This window comes from Apostichopus japonicus, chromosome 21 (genome assembly GCF_037975245.1).
Source record: "Apostichopus japonicus isolate 1M-3 chromosome 21, ASM3797524v1, whole genome shotgun sequence".
Lineage (NCBI taxonomy): Eukaryota > Metazoa > Echinodermata > Holothuroidea > Aspidochirotida > Stichopodidae > Apostichopus > Apostichopus japonicus.
In genome coordinates this window covers 5,679,886-5,699,906 of record NC_092581.1, presented here as the reverse complement: position 1 = coordinate 5,699,906, position 20,021 = coordinate 5,679,886, and the positions used below count along the sequence as shown (strand labels likewise).

Below are 20,021 nucleotides of genomic sequence, written 5' to 3'. Positions count from 1 at the left end.
CATATCTGAGAGAATTTTGCTAACAGCAGGTAATTAAACTCAACTAAGGATGCAATTCATGGGATAATTTTATTTTGCTTACTAAAGACTTGGACAGTTTATTTTTACAGAAGTATAGCACTTTAATAAAGTTGAAATATGGTATCCGGATGAAAGAAGAACTGTTTATGGGCTGTAAAACCTGAAGAAGTGTTATTAACAGAACAAAAACAAATCTTTCACCTTAGCCTGACCTTCAGTAACCAAAGTCAAATCTGACTTAAAATGCTCCTTTTATCGCATATAACAAAACTGTTCTTCAAGTTTACAAGGAGTTATAAAAAGAACTTTTATTCTTCCTGCCTTGTTTTCATTTTTATTTTGTAATAAACCCTTCTCTTATCTTATCTTAGGGAATAAAATAACCCCCCCCCCCCTCCTCTACTCATCTCCTATAGATTGGGGATCATTTATTTTAGGTCAAAAGGATCCATTTCTCCATACCCACTCACCAAACATCCTTTTCAAAACTAATTACAAAGTCAAACTTTAAACATTGTGCAGAAAAAGGAACCCTTGAAAGTGAAAGAACATTGTGTTGACACGCACAGCTGACATCACATGACACTATGTAACCAATCAAAGCATCCTTAATCCCATTCAATGTTTTTCTTTCTGAACACCTCCCACCACTTCATGATAATTAGCTATAAAATAAAAATAAATTAGAGATATTACAAACAATAAAGATAAACTGCCAGAAGTGATTTTTAACTCCAATTCTAAGAATTAAAGCCAATATGTTTATATCTCTTTGTATGCCATTTCAAAACAAAGTTTCTCTCTGGGTCAAATGGCAGGAAAATGGAAATTGGCTTCATCATTCTTATATTTTACAATTCAGTTTAAGTGCTCTCAATTATTAGAGTGATACATGCACTACTGTTAAAGACATCACTCTCTAGGCATATATGACTTATGTACACATTAAAACCTCACGTTATCTACACATGTCACTTGGGTGCACACTAAAACCTCATGTTACCTACACATATCACTTGGGGACACACTGAACCTCAAGTTACCAATACATATCACTTTGGTGAACACTAAAACCTCAAGTTACCTACACATATCACTTGGGTGCACACTAAAACCTAAAGTTACCTACTGTGCACCTGTCATTTGGGGACACACTAAAACCTCAAGTTACCTACACATTTCACTTGGATGCACACTAAAACCTCATGTTACCTACACATATCACTTGGGTGTACACTAAAACCTCATGTTACCTACACATATCACTTGGGGACACACTAAAACCTCATATCACTTGGGTGCTCTCTAAAATCTCAAGTTACCTACACATATCACTTGGGGACACACTAAAACCTCAAGTTACCCAAACATGTCACTTGGGTGCACACTTAAACCTCATGTTACCAAAACATATCACTTGGGGACACACTAAACCTCAAGTTACCTACACATATCACTTGGGTGCACACTAGAACCTCAGGTTACCTTCACATGTAACTTGGTACACACTAAAACCTCAAGTTACCTACACATGTCACTTGGGTGCTTATAAAACCTCAAGTTACCTACACATATCACTTGGGTGTACACTAAAACCTCAAGTTACCTACACATGTCACTTGGATGCTTATAAAACCTCAAGTTACCTACACATATCACTTGGGTGTACACTAAAACCTCAAGTTACCTACACATATCACTTGGGTGCTTATAAAACCTCCAGTTACCTACACATATCACTTGGGTGCACACTAAAACCTCAAGTTACCTACACATGTCACTTGGGTGCTTATAAAACCTCAAGTTACCTACACATATCACTTGGGTGCACACTAAAACCTCAAGTTACCTACACATGTCACTTGGGTGCTTATAAAACCTCAAGTTACCTACACATGTCACTTGGGTGCCATTTGCCATCCAGTATCATAAATGGGAATATTTCTAAGAAGCCAGTCAGGTGACTAAATATAGATTTAAGGGCTTTAGCTACCAAAAGTACATTTCCCCTCTTCTAAGGTAATCTCTGACCTTAAATCAATAATGACTTTCCTGTAATGCTTGCATGCTGAATGAAATATTGCTTATTGGTAGGAATTTCTAGTTTCAAAGATGTCAAACTGAGCAATAATTATTCTTTTGAATAATTTTTTGGCTTGTACAAACTGATTTGGACATAAAAAACTTGCAAGAGTACAGGGAACCTCAACTACTCATCATTCAACAACACAGGTCAGACATAGATTCAATACAGGAGATACTTAGAACTACCGTTATGTAGGGTTCAATGATTAAAGTAGTTAATCCCTTCTCATTGATGATATTATTAGTGCATAACCTTATTACATCTAAATGCATGATGCAATTAATTTTGTTTTCTATGGCTGTGATTGTGTAAACAGACAAAGTTGTTTTGAACTTCCAGAAATGGTTCAAATCAGCCATTACTTACACACTTAGGAATTATTTCAAAAAAACATTTTCTCCAGGAATTATGCAAATTATAGATGTCTACTGTGTAAAGTGAAAGTATCTGAGACTTAAAAAAAATATATATAAAACATCATATCAATATCTAGGTAAACCTGCTTCAGAACATAAAATATTTTAATGGTTTCACACAATGTTAGTAAGTATCTCTCATTTAATGACACTATCAATAATGGGAAGCATGTGTCATTTCAAACCATGGGTTTACCTACTGTAAGTTTTAACATAGGTAAACATAGGTATAGCTTGTTTCAGTTCATAACACAGATTAAGTTAACTCTTCAAACTTATGGTTATTAATGGTTAATTAATGGAGTTTCAATGAACAAACTACTTGTCCATTTGATATTTGCGAGTACTTGTACGAGTACGAGTACTTGTGTTTCCATGTGAAGCAATAATGCATTTATCCATTCGGAGGGGTCAAGGGTCAACTGACATGCCAACACAACAATTTTCCTCAGGGTTGAAACTAAAGAAGCAAACTAAAAGCATAATTTGTTTTCATATTTCTCCATAAAAATGATCCTCTTTGTACTATGATACAAAACTCATCCCGTCTGTCATAAACAACACTGGATTATCAAACTTGATGTGAAAAGAACTTCTACTCAAAGTTCACATATTTTTCCCCTTAAATTTACTTATCTGACCTCTCCCTCACAGCTAAGTTGTCTGCTGATTGATATTTTGAATGCAAAATCATCCATTGGTACTTACCCTCCTTCCTATTCCAAAGCCCATCATAACAGGATGTTCACACTCCAATAACGACATTTTGTGAACAATTTCGGAGAAAATGGCTTATTTAATATGCAAATGTGTCACCCCCCTCCCCTGGTCCCCCCTCTTTGGTGCTGCCAAAGAAAATAAACGGAAGTTCATTACCTGAGTAGGTATAGGGCAATGCCGGTTGTGAGACTGAATAAGAGCACCTGGGAATAAAAAACAAAAATTGTAAACTAGGTTGAAAGTTCACCAGGATGTTATATCAAAGACGAAACAAACTTATAAGTTGAGGAACATTCACCCTGATGATGTGACCGAGTTATGTCAAAAGTAACTGAATGCTAACTGACGTTCTGTGCAGTGGTACATTTCTGCCTTATGTAAATACTTTGTGGAGTTTTCAGTTATTCGGTTAGTTTCATCTGTACTTCAAGAGTAACAGTTTATATACTAAAGGAAATGAACAATAAAGATTCCTTCCATAAAACAATGGAAAATGAACAATAAAAATTCCTAGCAATAAACCAAGGAAACAAACAATGAAGATTCATTGACATAAAACAGGCTTGCAATTAAAGGACTTATAAGGAATGTACAAGTCTTAATAAAGTCTTAAATATTACATTATCCAGAATAAATAAAAACAGGCTTGCTGTGTGGATTACAGTCACGTAGAGGTGGTGTGAAGACATGGACATTTTGTTACCTAAATTTGAGCTAACAGATAAGCTCTGCCATCAACAACTCTAACAATTATTGTTATTTAATGAATAGTCTATCACACAGAATTAGTTGATCTGATTGGGCACTACCTGAGATCACAAAGACAACCTTATGACTGTTCCTTGCTCAAAGAGAATTGACAACAGCTAAGATATATAGACATTTCCAATTACAAGGGCAACTTTATGAAACAAAGTTAGCAGCTGAGAACTTCCTAAGGGTCTTCTAACCAAGTATGAAGTTCACACATGTAAGATACACATCCATAATACATGTACAAATGTCCACACCATCACCCTAGAGTCATTTTACCTTCAGCATTTAAACAGGCAGAACTTTACCCAGGTCTGACAAATATGAACATCATACTTAAAGCAGTTGGTTTATGGGACTCTCCCTCCTAAAACTCCCCTCCCCCCTTTTTTCCTCCTAGTCTTTCCACAACAGCCTTTGCCTTTCTCAGGGCTGTCACAAATGACAATTAAATGTTGTTTAAGAATCACACTTTGAAAGCTCTAATAACCATAGTTGCTAGAAAGTCATTTCATGAATCTTTATTTTTATTATCAAAGTGGCTTCAGTTTGTTTGAATTGCAGAGAGAACGTTGACACATATCTGCACGACTTGTCAATTCGGTATGTACACAAAATGTACAGCAGAGACAGATGGTCAACATCTTGTGTAGATATGACAAACAAGCAATCACCATGGTGATGAGGTCATAACGGTGGAATAATAGTAGGCTGTTAAAAGCACATTGAAACAAAGGTTACACTATATCAGGAAACAAGGCTAAGAAAAGTCAGTGTTTATGGAAAAAATGGAAATTATGTGAATTTAATTATGTTTTACCTTCAGTGTTTCCTGTGACCTGACTTGAACTCAGGAATTAGTGAACTAAACTTCACACCAAATTGGTCAGGATAATAAAGATGAAATAGTAGTCTATCTTGAACATTTAACATGTCCAAGCATTTTGTTTTCTTTACAGATTCATGCATATTTTTCTTTAGATTTATTTTGGCAAATAAAATAAACACCTGATGTTATGGTGTCTTCAAATGAACATATTTGAATATTCAAAGTGAATAAGTAGGATCAAAAAGTAGGCTTCAAAGGGCTTAGTTATTAAGAGTGCAAGGTTTCCCTACATGGTCATGACTAATACCAATCAGCCCTAGTTCAAAATAGTACAGTAAGTACAGCACAAGGCTTGTACTACTTAGCTCACTGCTTCAATATCCTGTTTTTAGTTCCTAACACTGATTCAAAACGTGTTTACCAGTATAACTGCTGGCTTCAAACTAGATGTTGGGTTAACTTATCTCACATAGCTATCCTGTTAGGTATATTTAATGTTATAACACTAGCTTGTGTGAAGTGTACCAGACTACTGGCTTCAAACTAGATATCAATAACAGGTCTAGAACACATATCTGTTAATATTTAATACAGGAGGAGAATGAAGCTACTAATTAAGCAATACTTTTATAGCCTGCATGTGTCATGGCCCATGGGCAAGGTTAAATCAACAATGAGTTGATTTGATCTATAATTTTGCACTGATTTATAGAGATGAAGGCTGTATAAATACAGTACAAGGGAAATGGAAGCAGCATGTGGCAGACTAAGCATACATGAAAACACTGAGTTTGTGATGTGTTATTAAAGTGAAAAAGAGTTTTACAGATGAACAAACAGTTCACTGCATGAATGGTAAAGAGTCTTCTCCAAACATATGCACACTCTTGAGCAGAATGCATACTGTTAGTTAATTCCATTAATGACTCAAAGATCAAAGAACCTGCCCTCTAGTCTGACTCTAACCATTCCTGACATAGACGTATCTAGTAGTACTGTACTTAAAAATATTAGTGAAAGAGAAGTTAATGTTGCCATTTGCGTGAGATTAATGTACAGGCCATTGGACTTCTACAACATGTACGCATTTGTGGCTGCTCGTTGTAATAAAGTAACAACCTTGCAGGTCAATTTAATAGCTATCTGTACACCTTCATAACAGCCTACATATACTAGAGTACTTAGTAAATGAGGATGTGCAATGTTTCAACTACAATCCACCTCTACTCCTTCCCCCAACCCACCCTTCTCCCACCTCACATCCACGTCAAACATGCTTCTATTGGTTACACATACTGTGAGTATATTTACAATCCCTTTGTTACTACATTCAATGCTGTATCAGTAATAGTCTGTTTTACCTATTAGTGGTGATCATTATTGGATGTCCTTGGACCTTTCACGTCTGATTAGTGTAAATGTTAATTGAACATCCAATCACAACGGTTATCTGTAATATACTAAATTATTACTGACGGGTTTCAAAATAGCAATATGCTACATGTGTGTCATTGAATTCCACAATAGATCTCACACACCAACATGACGATAAAGTAAGGTTTATGGTGCACCAACATGACAATAAAGTTAGGTTTCTGGTGCACCAACATGGCGATAAAGTCAGTTTTCTGGTGCACCAACGTGGCGATAAATTTAGGTTTCTGGTGCACCAACATGAAAATAAATTTAGGTTTCTGGTGCACCAAGATTACATTCAAATTAGGCTATGGTTGCACAGAGATGATGATACAATTTACGTTCTGGTGCACCAACATGACAATAAAGTTTAAGGTTTCTGGTGCACCAACATGGGGATAAATTTTAGGTTTCTGGTTCACCAACATGACAATAAATTTAGGCTTCTGGTGCACAGAAATGATAATAATATCTACATTCAGGTGCACCAACATCATGATAAAGTTAGGTTTCTGATTGCACCAACATAAAATTACCATAGCATCAAAGAATTTTCTTGACACAGAAACTACCAAAAACTCCCAAAAAATGAGTACTTTCCACTCCAACTGAAAAATATCTCACAACTGTTCAATAACAGAAATAAACTTAAACTATTATCACAAAGAAAAAACTGTAACAAAAACTAACCCCCCCCCCCTCTCCCCCAAATTTCCACTGTCTGCAAACTAACAAAAATTTGATTTGCAATTAGATATTGAAAGAATTCCACAGAACTTGAAATCCACAAAACAGACCCACAAAACTCACTTTCAAACAACTAATCAAGAATGGAACATTTGTCAGACTATGCAAAAGCTTCTTAGTACAAAAAATAGGGGAAAAGTGAAGAAAAATCAGAGTTTGTAGTTTGAAACAGCATTGAGGAAAGAAGATTAGTTTCTCTTGGGAATAACTATTACATAGTTGAGAGAGCTATGAGATCATCAACTTGTAGGGATACAAGACCACCCCCCTTCCCCCTCCAGACTTTCACACACCCATCTTGATACTGTACCTTTTACCAGGTATATATAACATACTGAACATACATATTTAATATTCATGTTTGCTCACAAACAGTTATTACCTCTCCATATTTTATAGGCTTGATGTATCCTCTACAGACGGCCATGTTGAACAGAATTTCAGCAGCCTGAAGAAACAATTTGAAAGATACAAGATAACAATTCAATGTTGTAGTACTTAATGCATCCAACAGGAATTAATACTCCACCATGTATGTAGTACAACAGGTTAGGGAATTAATACTCCACTATCTATGTAGTACTGCAAGTTAGGGAATTCATACTCCACTATCTATGTAGTACAGCAAGTTAGGGAATTCATACTACACTATCTATGTAGTACAGCAAGTTAGGGAATTCATACTCCACTATCTATGTAGTACAACAAGTTAGAGAATTCATACTCCACTATCTATGTAGTATAGCAAGTTAGGGAATTCATACTCCACTATCTATGTAGTACAGCAAGTTAGGGGATTAATACTCCACTATCTATGCAGCACAACAAGTTAGGGAATTCATACTCCACTATCTATGTAGTACAAGTTAGGGAATTCATACTCCATTATCTATGTAGTACAGCAAGTTAGGGAATTCATACTCCACTATCTATGTAGTAAAAGTTAGGGAATTAATACTCCACTATCTATGTAGTACAACAAGTTAAGGAATTAATACTCTACTATGTATGTGGTACAGCAAGTTATGGAATTAATACTCCACTATCTATGTAGTAAAAGTTAGGGAATTCATACTCCACTATCTATGTAGTAAAACAAGTTAAGGAATTAATACTCCACTATCTATGTAGTACTGCAAGTTAGGGAATTAATACTCCACTATCTATGTAGTACTGCAAGTTAGGGAATTCATACTCCACTATCTATGTAGTACAGCAAGTTAGGGAATTCATACTCCACTATCTATGTAGTACAAGTTAGGGAATTCATACTCCACTATAAATGTAGTACTGCAAGTTAGGGAATTCATACTACACTATGTATGTAGTACAAGTTAAGGAATTAATACTCCCCTATTTATGTAGTATAAGTTATGGAATTCATACTTCATTATTTATGTAATACATGTTAAGGGATTAATACTCCCCTATCTATGTAGTACAACAAGTTAGCGAATAAATACTCCAATTTGTATGTAGTACAAGTTATGGAATTCATACTCCACTATCTATGTAGTACAGCAAGTAAGAGAATTCATACTATTTATGAAGTTGCCTAATCACAGTAGATTGATAATATGTTTTGCATTGTTCTTCTGTGTTCATTATGTAATCAGTGATGATAATTAACAGTTAGTACTTCAGACGACACTACCCTAAAGTAATGATTTCAGTAAGATAAGTTTTGTAATAGTTTGAGTATATGACAAGACTAACTTTTTGGAAATAGAGGGGGCTGTTCTATAATGAAAAGTATGACAAAACTACACACTTATAAATTGTGATGGGATACTTCTCAAACCATCAATTCAACATCTGACAGAACAGCATCCTCTGTTAGCAGCTTACAGGTTCTGTTTTAGTTGTTTCTGTTAAATCGCTTGAATTTGGGTAAATGTGAATACTTAACCACTTAATTAAATCTTCATTACACGGTGGAGATATTTACCCTATATGATACCAAAACAGACAGTTGTACATTTTTAATCTCATCAATAAAATGAAGCACTAACTATTTGATGGAAGTAAATTCTCTTATGTAGCATTGCAAATAACCTTCCATCTTTCTGAGAACAAGTCTTTAATTCCAGAGATATGTTTGAAAAACAATTTGACTCTCACTAAAGGAACAAACATGTCACCAATCATGCAAGTCAAATTTGTCTTTAAATGAGGGAGCTCTTCTACTATTAGGAAACAACATGAGGCACTCACCAAGTTTGAAACATACAGGGCTAGCATACCTCTCCTGTACAAAGAAAAAAATGTGCAAACAACATGAGTTTTTTTTTTAAATGGTTAATGGTGAGGGATAAATATTTAAAACCATCTCTGACTTAGAGCACAAACGGAGGTGCTTCTGGGGGGGTGGGGTAGGGGTGGGGGGTAGATTATATTATTATTACTTTCAATACATTTTCTTCATACTCATCTTGCTCCCTACACCTGTGAGGACAGTCGCAATACTATGTCAATGACCGCCTCCTTGAGGAAAGGTATTAGCAAGGTGACCCATATTCCTATCCACTTACCCCCTTCACCCTCTATACCGCTGACTGTCGCAGCACACAACCCAACACGCATATTGTTAAATTTGCTGACGACACATGCATTTTAGGTCTTATTGAGAAGAATGGTGACGAAACCGGGTATAGGCATGAAATATCCACCTTTAAGAATTGGTGTGACGAAAACAGATTACAACTGAATGTGTCTAAAACAAAGGAGCTTGTTGTTGATTTCCGGCGTAGGGGGCACCAACTAGAGAGAATTGAAATTAGGAACGAGCCAGTACAACAAGTCCATTCTTATAAGTATCTGGGAGTTTCCATTACTGATAAATTGGAGTGGGGTGAACATGTAAATACTGTTCTGGCCAAAACTAATCAAAGTATGTTCTTTCTACGGAAGCTCAATTTATTCAGACTAGACGCCTCTCTCATTTCTTTGTTCTACAATGCGGCCATCGAGACCATTATTACATTCTGCTTGGCTGCATGGGGTGGCAATACGACTGCTAGAGACATGGCTAAGATGAATACACTTGTTAGAAAAGCGAGGCGAGTTTGCCGGTCTGATAATCTCAGACCAGTAGATGAGCTGCTTGTCAGGGTAACTAAAAGAAATATTATGTCAATTACGTCGTCGGAACATCCTCTAGGAAATTAGGTTGAGTATAGCAGTCGAACTGGCAGGCCAGTTGTCATCAGATGCCGGACAGAAAGATACAGACGTTCGTTTTTCACAAGGGTCATTCTTAGTCTTGCCAACGAGTTTTGTAGGAAATAGGTTTTTTTTACTATATGCCAGTACATGGATTTTTATTGTCTTAAGAAATGTATATATTATAAATCTTATGTTTTGATGCATTTATGTCTGTTTTATGTATGTTATACTGAGATGGAGTGAACTCCAATTCCTTTTATGGTCAATAAAGATTCTTGTATCTTATATATCTTATATCTTCACCTTCTTATACCTTCCCTTTCAATGTGATTTAGACCCCAGTTTTACCTTTCTTTTCTCTCGATTGAGATGGCAATGAAACAGGCAGGTATTCCACAGAGGAAAGCAAAATGTAGATTGAATCCACCAAATAGTCTCCTGTGAAGAGAATTAGCAAATACTTCATCATACCTTGCAATGACCTTGAAACAATTACAATTGAACATCAAAGATACAGTAGATAAGCAGATGCAGGTTAGCAAGAAACTGTTCAAACTATTTCCCTTTTTCCTTTCTTGCTTTTTTGTTACTTGAATAATTTTGCTTGACTCGATACCAAAATGAATAAAACACTCTGAATTTTGGAATTTCAAAGATATTAATTATAACATGAAAGTATACAAACTACTTCCCAATATGGACTGTCAAATTACAGAACAATTAATACCTAACCGGCTAATATAAAATTGCAATATTTTAGTCAAAATTTTGTTCATGATGATAGGTACATGTATAGTTTGTCTAGGAAACTGCCAGATTCAATGCAAACCATGTCAAATGGCATAATCTCTCTTCAAGCATGTTTTGGAGCATGAAACATGACACATTGTCAAAAGTTGTTTAGTATTGAAAGATCATTTTGCAATATGATGAAGAAGGCAACATGCAAGCTAGAAAAATGGAAGCGAGGTAAAACATCAGTGAAATGAAATGAAAATTGGCAAAGATTTTTTGTTGTTGTTGAAATGATCACATGCAGTTTTGGATCAGCGCATGCATAATTAAGTAGCATTAAGTGAGAAAATGCAAAAAGTACAAAGCATGCATATATGTGGTATGTTTCTTAATATTTTTATCTTCTATTTATAACTATTTTAGTTTGTCAAATGTAAAATAAAATAAAGATGAAGTGGACTTTTGGAATGTTCTTTTACTTCAGTATCAGCCACCAGACTGGCCGGTTTTTATTTTTGTCTTTAGGTTGTCCTTGATCTTATATAACTTTAATTTCCATGCTTTAACTCATATTTCATGTTTGATCTAAGTATTTCTGCGAAGGGTTGGAGAATCCAAGCTAAATAGTCTTCATTGCGCATGCCGGTGCAGGTTGACATGTAATATTACATGTATGTTATGCTTATGTTATGCTTAGTTCCATATTTGGCAGATAATATAACAAATATGTTTTGGTTTAATTCCATAAATTGTGAAAGTTGAACTTTATTCTTGAAAGGTTAAGATGAGAAACATATATATACCTCCACAAACAGAGATTTGTGATGACAACAATGGCTTGAGCTGAGAGGAAGTTTGTGGACCAAAAGATGCTTGAAGCGGTATTTTTCAAACTCTTCTTGTCAAATTTACCGCCGCGTATGAGCCGAGCCACCTGTGTACAATGTGAAGAGTACACAAACAAATTACTAGATCTGCCTTTGTTTCACATTTGAAGGAAAATCTAAGTCATTGAATATGCTGGACCCATGCTGGAAATATAGACAGGCAGACACATAGAGAGAGAAACACATTGATTTGGCTGCTTACCTGATTTAAGGATAATCTGATAATATTTAAAGCTAATCCTCCTCGTCATCTTCTTAATCCCTACAGTATTAAACGCCGCCCTCATTGTTAATTTAAAGGCTTTTCGAACAGTGTTATACAGTCACATATAATATCAATAATGAATTTCAACATTATAATAATCAAGGGGCTGACTAATCATAATTCAGCTGTTTCTACTTTCCCTGATTTTTGATCAAAATACTCTTCATAAAATCTTTCATAAGAGCAGTTTAAATATAAACAAAATATACAATGACATGTGTTACACACGTCTATGTTATAATGGTTTGTGCAAAGGAAGGTTTCAACTAAAATACATATCCAAGAGTATTTTGGAAGGTTTACATGACACTGTACAAAGGTAGAGTGATCCAAGTGATGCACCCCTCACCCCTACAGAAACCTTTTAACAGAGCAAATTTATTAAATCTTGGGGACACGGTGGCAGCTAGCGCTGAGAGAGAAGATATGAAGCATCTGAGCCAAAACCGAGAGGACGCTCCTTTGCCGACTAGGTCACTAGTGGACCCAAAAGAGAAGGTGAGAATTGGAAACTGGAATGTCAGAACATTATATCAGAGTGGCAATATAGCCCAAGTAGCGAGAGAGATGAACTCGGAGCAGATTCAAATATTAGGAATCAGCGAAAGTCATTGGACAGGATAGATGCGACTGGCAAGTGGAGAAACAGTGTTGTAAACCCAAACAACGACAGCAACATCAGCATGACTTGGGCACCAGAGGGCAGGAGAAAAGAGAGGGCGACCAAAAACAACATGGCACAGGACAGTGGACAAAGAGAGAGAGAGGTCTGGTTGGCGATCCTGGAAAGAGGAACGCAGCTGCCGACTGAGACGAATATGAGACGCTCTGTGGAGGCCTTATTTTGCCTCTAGGCAAGAAAGAAGACAGATGAGATGAGAAACATGAATTAAAATCATCCCACCACCATAGGGTAGAAGTATGTGCTCTTGGTTAGAGGTGCTGGTGCAGAAAATTTAAAATTAGAAAACTTCAAATCAACTCAGCCAACAATCACTGTAGTAGCATGAATGATAAGCCAATAATGGCAACAACTTTACAAGATGATAAAAACACACAAGACTGGCCAGATTAAGGGCGGTATTCTGACCTCAAAAGAAAGATCGGACTTTTGTTGACCAAGACAAACTGAGGACAACGTCGTCGATAGCTATGCTTATCTTTTACATTGTATTTCAACACAAAAGGCTACACTGGTAAACTGCATTAGATTGATAGTTGCCACTATTTACTTTAACAGAAACAAGATAGCAACAGAAACTAATTACTGATTTAGAAGGACTTGTTCCCAGCTTTACATATATCTGTGCATAGTACAAAGCTGAGCAGGAGTACATACACACATCACTTAATTTGTTCTGCAGATTGTGCGATAGATGTGCTCTTTTATCAAAGTTGTCATTGAAATTAATTCATATTTTGTTTTAAAATGTTAAGGTGACTCATTATAGCTGAATTACCTTGGTTCCTTTCCAAAAACTTAAACCAGTAAGCAAAAATGTATTGTGGTTTCGATGATGAAACGAGCAGTTTTCTTCATGAATCTGACGTAATGTATAGTGAGGGTGTACAACATACTTGATCTCAGTAATACAGTGAAAAGCAGTGTGATGTGACAAACAAGAAATTCACAATGACACTGGCTGTCCTGAAAATGAAATGCACACACACTCACACACATACGCCATCATGAATGCATAAGGTTACAGTTATCATCAAAACCAAAAACATTTATATGCTTATATTGTCACTGAGGATAGATGTGGAATGTTGATCATAACAGACTGCACTGAGGTTGCAATGGGACAGTTGATGGCAGCATTGTTATTTAGGATGAGAAGTGGAGAACTGAGGATTTTATGTGGGGTGTTGATGCTAACAATGTCCCTGAGGGATAGCTGTGAAAAGTTGATGCTCAGAGTGTCTCTGTGTGTTCAATGAGAGAAACTAATGATAAGGGTGTAACTGGGGGTTATATGTGTGGATTTGATGCTTACAATATCCCTGAGGGTTACCTATGATGAAAATATTGCTGTAGAGTGTTATATGTGTACAGTTGATGCTGACAGTGCTTTATAGTGTTTTATGTGAACAGTTGATGCTAACAGTGCTATAGAGTGTTTTAGGTGAACAGTTGGTGCTAACAGTGCGGTATAGTGTTATATGTGAACAGTTGATGTTGACAGTGCCGTAGAGTGTTATATGTGAACAGTTGATGCTGACAGTGCTGTATAGTGTTCTATGTGAAAAGTTGATGCTAACAGTGCTGTGTAGTGTTATATGTGAACAGTTGATGCTGACAGTGCTGCATAGTGTTCTATGTGAACAGTTGTTGCTAACAGTGCTGTATAGTGTTCTATGTGAACAGTTGATGCTGACAGTGCTGTATAGTATGATATGTGAACAGTTGATGCTGACAGTGCTGTATAGTGTTCTATGTGAACAGTTGATGCTAACAGTGCTGTATAGTGTTCTATGTGAACAATTGATGCTAACAGTGCTGCATAGTGTTATATGTGAACAGTTGTTGCTGACAGTGCTGTAGAGTGTTATATGTGAACAGTTGATGCTGACAGTGCTGTATAGTGTTGTATGTGAACAGTTGATGCTGACAGTGCTGTATAGTGTTGTATGTGAACAGTTGATGCTAACAGTGCTGTATAGTGTTGTATGTGAACAGTTGATGCTAACAGTGCTGTATAGTGTTCTATGTGAACAGTTGATGCTGACAGTGCTTTATAGTGTTATATGTGAACAGTTGATGCTCACAGTGCCGTATAGTGTTATATGTGAACAGTTGATGCTAACAGTGCCGCATAGTGTTATATGTGAACAGTTGATGCTCACAGTGCCGTATAGTGTTATATGTGAACAGTTGTTGCTGACAGTGCCGCATAGTGTTATATGTGAACAGTTGATGCTGACAGTGCCGTATAGTGTTATATGTGAACAGTTGATGCTGACAGTGCCGTAGAGTGTTATATGTGAACAGTTGTTGCTCACAGTGCCGTATAGTGTTATATGTGAACAGTTGATGCTGACAGTGCCGTATAGTGTTATATGTGAACAGTTGATGCTGACAGTGCCGTAGAGTGTTATATGTGAACAGTTGATGCTCACAGTGCCGCATAGTGTTATATGTGAACAGTTGATGCTCACAGTGCCGTAGAGTGTTATATGTGAACAGTTGATGCTCACAGTGCCGTAGAGTGTTATATGTGAACAGTTGATGCTAACAGTGCCGTAGAGTGTTATATGTGAACAGTTGATGCTAACAGTGCCGTAGAGTGTTATATGTGAACAGTTGATGCTGACAGTGCCGTAGAGTGTTATATGTGAACAGTTGATGCTGACAGTGCCGTAGAGTGTTATATGTGAACAGTTGATGCTGACAGTGCCGTAGAGTGTTATATGTGAACAGTTGATGCTCACAGTGCCGTATAGTGTTATATGTGAACAGTTGATGCTGACAGTGCCGTAGAGTGTTATATGTGAACAGTTGATGCTCACAGTGCTGTATAGTGTTATATGTGAACAGTTGATGCTGACAGTGCTGTATAGGGTTATATGTGAACAGTTGATGCTGACAGTGCTGTATAGTGTTATATGTGAACAGTTGATGCTGACAGTGCCGTAGTGTTATATGTGAACAGTTGATGCTGACAGTGCCGTAGTGTTATATGTGAACAGTTGATGCTGACAGTGCCGTAGAGTGTTATATGTGAACAGTTGATGCTGACAGTGCCGTAGAGTGTTATATGTGAACAGTTGATGCTGACAGTGCCGTAGAGTGTTATATGTGAACAGTTGATGCTGACAGTGCCGTAGAGTGTTATATGTGAACAGTTGATGCTGACAGTGCCGTAGAGTGTTATATGTGAACAGTTGATGCTGACAGTGCCGTAGAGTGTTATATGTGAACAGTTGATGCTGACAGTGCCGTAGAGTGTTATATGGGAACAGTTGATGCTGACAGTGCCGTAGAGTGTTATATGTGAACAGTTGATGCTGACAGTGCCGTAGAGTGTTCTATGTGAACAGTTGATGCTGACAGTGCCGTAGAGTGTTATATGTGAACAGTTGATGCTGACAGTGCCGTAGAGTGTTATATGTGAACAGTTGATGCTGACAGTGCTGCATAGTGTTCTATGTGAACAGTTGATGCTGACAGTGCTGTATAGTGTTCTATGTGAACAGTTGATGCTGACAGTGCTGCATAGTGTTATATGTGAACAGTTGTTGCTGACAGTGCTGTATAGTGTTATATGTGAACAGTTGATGCTGACAGTGCTGTATAGTGTTGTATGTGAACAGTTGATGCTAACAGTGCTGTATAGTGTTGTATGTGAACAGTTGATGCTGACAGTGCTGTATAGTGTTGTATGTGAACAGTTGATGCTGACAGTGCTGTATAGTGTTGTATGTGAACAGAAGATGATGCTAACAGTGCTGTATAGTGTTGTATGTGAACAGAAGATGATGCTGACAGTGCTGTATAGTGTTGTATGTGAACAGAAGATGATGCTGACAGTGCTGTAGAGTGTTCTATGTGAACAGTTGATGCTAACAGTGCTGTACAGTGTTGTATGTGAACAGTTGATGTTAACAGTGCTGTATAGTGTTATATGTGAACAGTTGATGCTAACAGTGCTGTAGAGTGTTATATGTGAACAGTATTGCAGAGGGTTAGTTGTTGAAAAAGAAATGAAATTAACATGTTCATATACTTGAACAAATGTACCCATGAGAAACAATTGGTAAGCTCAGTAGTAAGCAAGAAAAAGCAGGAGATTTTGTATTAAATTTTGACCATGTTAGACAGCAAAGTGAAATCAATTTAAAATTTAAATACTCTGTATGCTGCAGATGATCTAGTAATTCTCTTAAGGCTTTTCAGAGTTTGGCAAGTATTTAGAACTAGAAGGCCAAACTTCAATAAATTTCAGTGACTTAGGATACATGGTTACATTAGGATTATTATTGAGTACAAACTGAACGCTCACTGAGTTGGGTACCACTTGCATAATTTCTTTCTGTTGGGACTTACGTTGTAAGTGATTGTCAGTATCCAATGTATTGAATCATCAACTTTTCATGTACCAAAGTTCAAACATTAAACTAACCTGAAGGATCTCAAACTACACTATAAACTACTGTAAACCATGGTAGGTAATAGGTACACACAAGATCATTATTCCAGCCGTGTGAAGTCATTAGTTTACACAGGAAAGTCCTTTTAATGTACAGCATAACCTGACTTTTGGAGCCCACCCATCACAGTGAGCGTTAGTTCAGGGGTTGGTTTTGTCTAGTTCGTTGTACCTAAGAATACAGAATGATGTGAGAAAACATATAGCATTGCTTCCAAGAAACAGTGTTGATTGAACTACATCTCTTGCATATTTTCTCCACTTGATGTTCTTGACTTGACCTTTCACCTTGATAAGGGAAGAAACCTGAGGATACAAGAGTTTGAAAGAACAAAGTTAAACTTCTGATCATTAGCTTCCTCCTGTTACACGTGGCATCGTTTAGAGATTGTGGAAGCAACGACAACTTAGATAAACACAATGTATTTGTCGCCTGGTTAATTTTTTATGAACCCTGTTATTTGGGAATATTGTCTAAATTATTCCAGAGCCGTCTGTTTGAGCATCTGCAAACATATTCCTTGGCATGTCATTTTATACTCTGTAACAATTCAGCAAGTCTAAAGTGTATGTCAGCCCAAGGTTTCTCAATGGGTTGCACAAGAGAATGTTTGGCTTGTACGGATTTCACAGGTTCCTACGGTAAAAACATTGGATGAAAATATTCTTTGTAAATGCATCTCGATTTATGCAGCTAACATTAGATTATCAATATAGGTTTGTTCCCTCATCATGACTGAGCCTCTACTTGAAAACAGCGGCACAATGGAATTTGTCATTTCAAAAACACTCCTCGGCATACATAACCTTGCATCATTCTCCAAATACAGGCAGGACCAATTGGTTCACTGCCACAGAGACTCCTCATTTCCAGAAAGGTGTTTTCTTACAATGACAGAGTACACTTCTTCTTCTTCTTCTTACGTTGCAGAAACCCATAGGGCATAAGCGCAACGAGGCAATGGAGATAAAGTGCCTTGCCCAAGGACACAACGCAGTGATCTGGCCAGGGCTCGAACCTGTAATCCTTGGATCACAAGTCCACTGCCTTAACCACTTGACCACAACGCCCCCTACTCTACTTTACTCCAGAACATTTGTGACTCCAACTTAGCGTGGAGAAATTGGGGTACACCATCCTTGTATTGAAAACATTTCCTGAAGTCTTGGCATAGGCCTTGGCTAATTCTAAGATTAGGCCTAAAGTTAGGCTTACAAGTAAGATTCCAAAATTATTTGTAATCTAACTAGGCCCATACTGTACTGTAGGCTGTATTCCAAACCATCTGCTTCTGTCTCTGTAACTTGTAAGATGTAAGTGTCTGTGAGTGTAAGTGGGATACATATTGATACGTTAAACTTAGAGTATGCAATGCTATGGTTTTTCATTGCAGTCGTCTACTCTAACCTAGTCTTGAAGACTTGAGAGTAACATATCTCTAACTAAAAAGTGTAACCAAGCCTAACCTAGGCATCGGTTTGGTTAGGCCAAGTTGTACATTCAGTACCAGTTTCACGAAAACATACAAATGGCGGCATTGTGACGGTGTAATTGCTAACAATATCAATCCAATTCCAAATTACTTTACTTACAATGTAAAATATTGCATAGAGCCTGAGGGAATAGCTGTATGCAGCTTTACCCAAGTCTAATGAAGCGTGCCGACATGATGGATTCCAAGTGTGGCCAAGTTCATAACACGAAGCCGTTGTCCAAAGCTTGCTCTGAGCGACCATGTTATTTCTAATCTAGTCAGGTTTGCAGAAATTGACAACTCAGGGAAACCTTATCACCAAATGCTTTAATAACGTAAGAAACTATCAGTTCGACCAATATTTACGAACGATGCGCATTTTCCCAGATTTAAGGCAGTTCCTGTAGGCGTATTGCATTCACAAGAAGATTAGTTGATGTTTGGGTTAGTTTATACGGTAGTGCACTGTGCTAGTAGTACAGTATTGAACTATTGTCGGTAGGTGGGTTGATAATTAGCCTGAGCTGCTTGCGTGTGTTTTCTATCAAACTCCTTCACATATGTGATATTAATGTTACGCGTGGTGAGCTATGGAGCTCAAAAGCTTGTTATAGGGACTACTGAACTGACCTGGACATGTGACAGGAATAGCACAACTTTATCTGTAATGAGGTGTTATCGCCCATGTTGTTTATTCAAACTAGGGCAAACCAGAAGAGTACAATTCTGAACCTTCTGTAATGACTTTGTGATTAATGGTTTGCACTTGTTCCTTACATGTATATACCATACTCCACATAGTCTTTGCAGGGAGGAGTGGATCCAAGGTGCAGTACGACTTGGGACTTTGATATGAAAGAGCAAACTTTGACACAAATAACCTCACACGACCCGAAAATTAATTCTCAGACTGTGCATTCGTATTACAAATTCCTTCGAGATTAACATAAGATGCCTGAATGGGAAAATTGTTCCTTCTTAGAGAAATAGTGACCCAGGGGAGGGGGTTAATGATGAATAAAACCTCCAACGAGAAATTTGTAATTACAATTTATAGTTATTATTTCTAGTTACTCATCTTTTGTTTTCCTTTTACTTCAGCAGAGAAGGAATCGTACTTTGCCATCATTATTCGCAAGCTCTTCGTCATATCGATACGTGATGCGCAATACGAACTAGACAATATATACAGGCTATAGTTGCCAAGTGCCTTTAGTAAATATAGCTAACGTTTGATGTTACCACTGGCGGCGAATTCAGGATTTCAAATGCCTACTCCAATCTGGTGTTCTAGAGCTTTTCTCTCAGGAAAAGTAAAAATTTAGACTTAAATATTGTGCATTCTGCGATATTTAT

At 37.1% G+C, this 20,021-nt stretch overlaps 1 protein-coding gene across 10 annotated transcripts in view; it reads right to left on the bottom strand.

Moving 5' to 3' along the window:
• LOC139962986 (transmembrane protein 135-like) overlaps positions 1–19,215 on the bottom strand; it is a 55,491-nt gene extending 36,276 nt beyond the window's left edge. For 8 of the 10 annotated variants that reach the window (XR_011791412.1, XR_011791414.1, XR_011791411.1 and 5 more), the window contains exons 1-6: positions 18,784–19,212; positions 17,363–17,496; positions 10,502–10,591; positions 9,203–9,236; positions 7,371–7,436; positions 3,400–3,446 (exon numbers count right to left, since the gene is read on the bottom strand). Coding sequence is in view for 3 of the 10 variants with exons in the window: in XM_071963429.1 (XP_071819530.1) it covers positions 3,400–3,446; positions 7,371–7,436; positions 9,203–9,236; positions 10,502–10,591; positions 17,363–17,496; positions 18,784–18,927 (515 nt within the window). In the remaining 7 variants the exon portion in view is untranslated. Of the gene's footprint in view, positions 1–3,399; positions 3,447–7,370; positions 7,437–9,202; positions 9,237–10,501; positions 10,592–11,691; positions 11,823–17,362; positions 17,497–18,783 lie in introns of all 10 variants that reach the window. The other 2 variants (XM_071963431.1, XM_071963430.1) reach the window with 2 other exon arrangements.
• Positions 19,216–20,021: the final 806 nt, after the last annotated feature.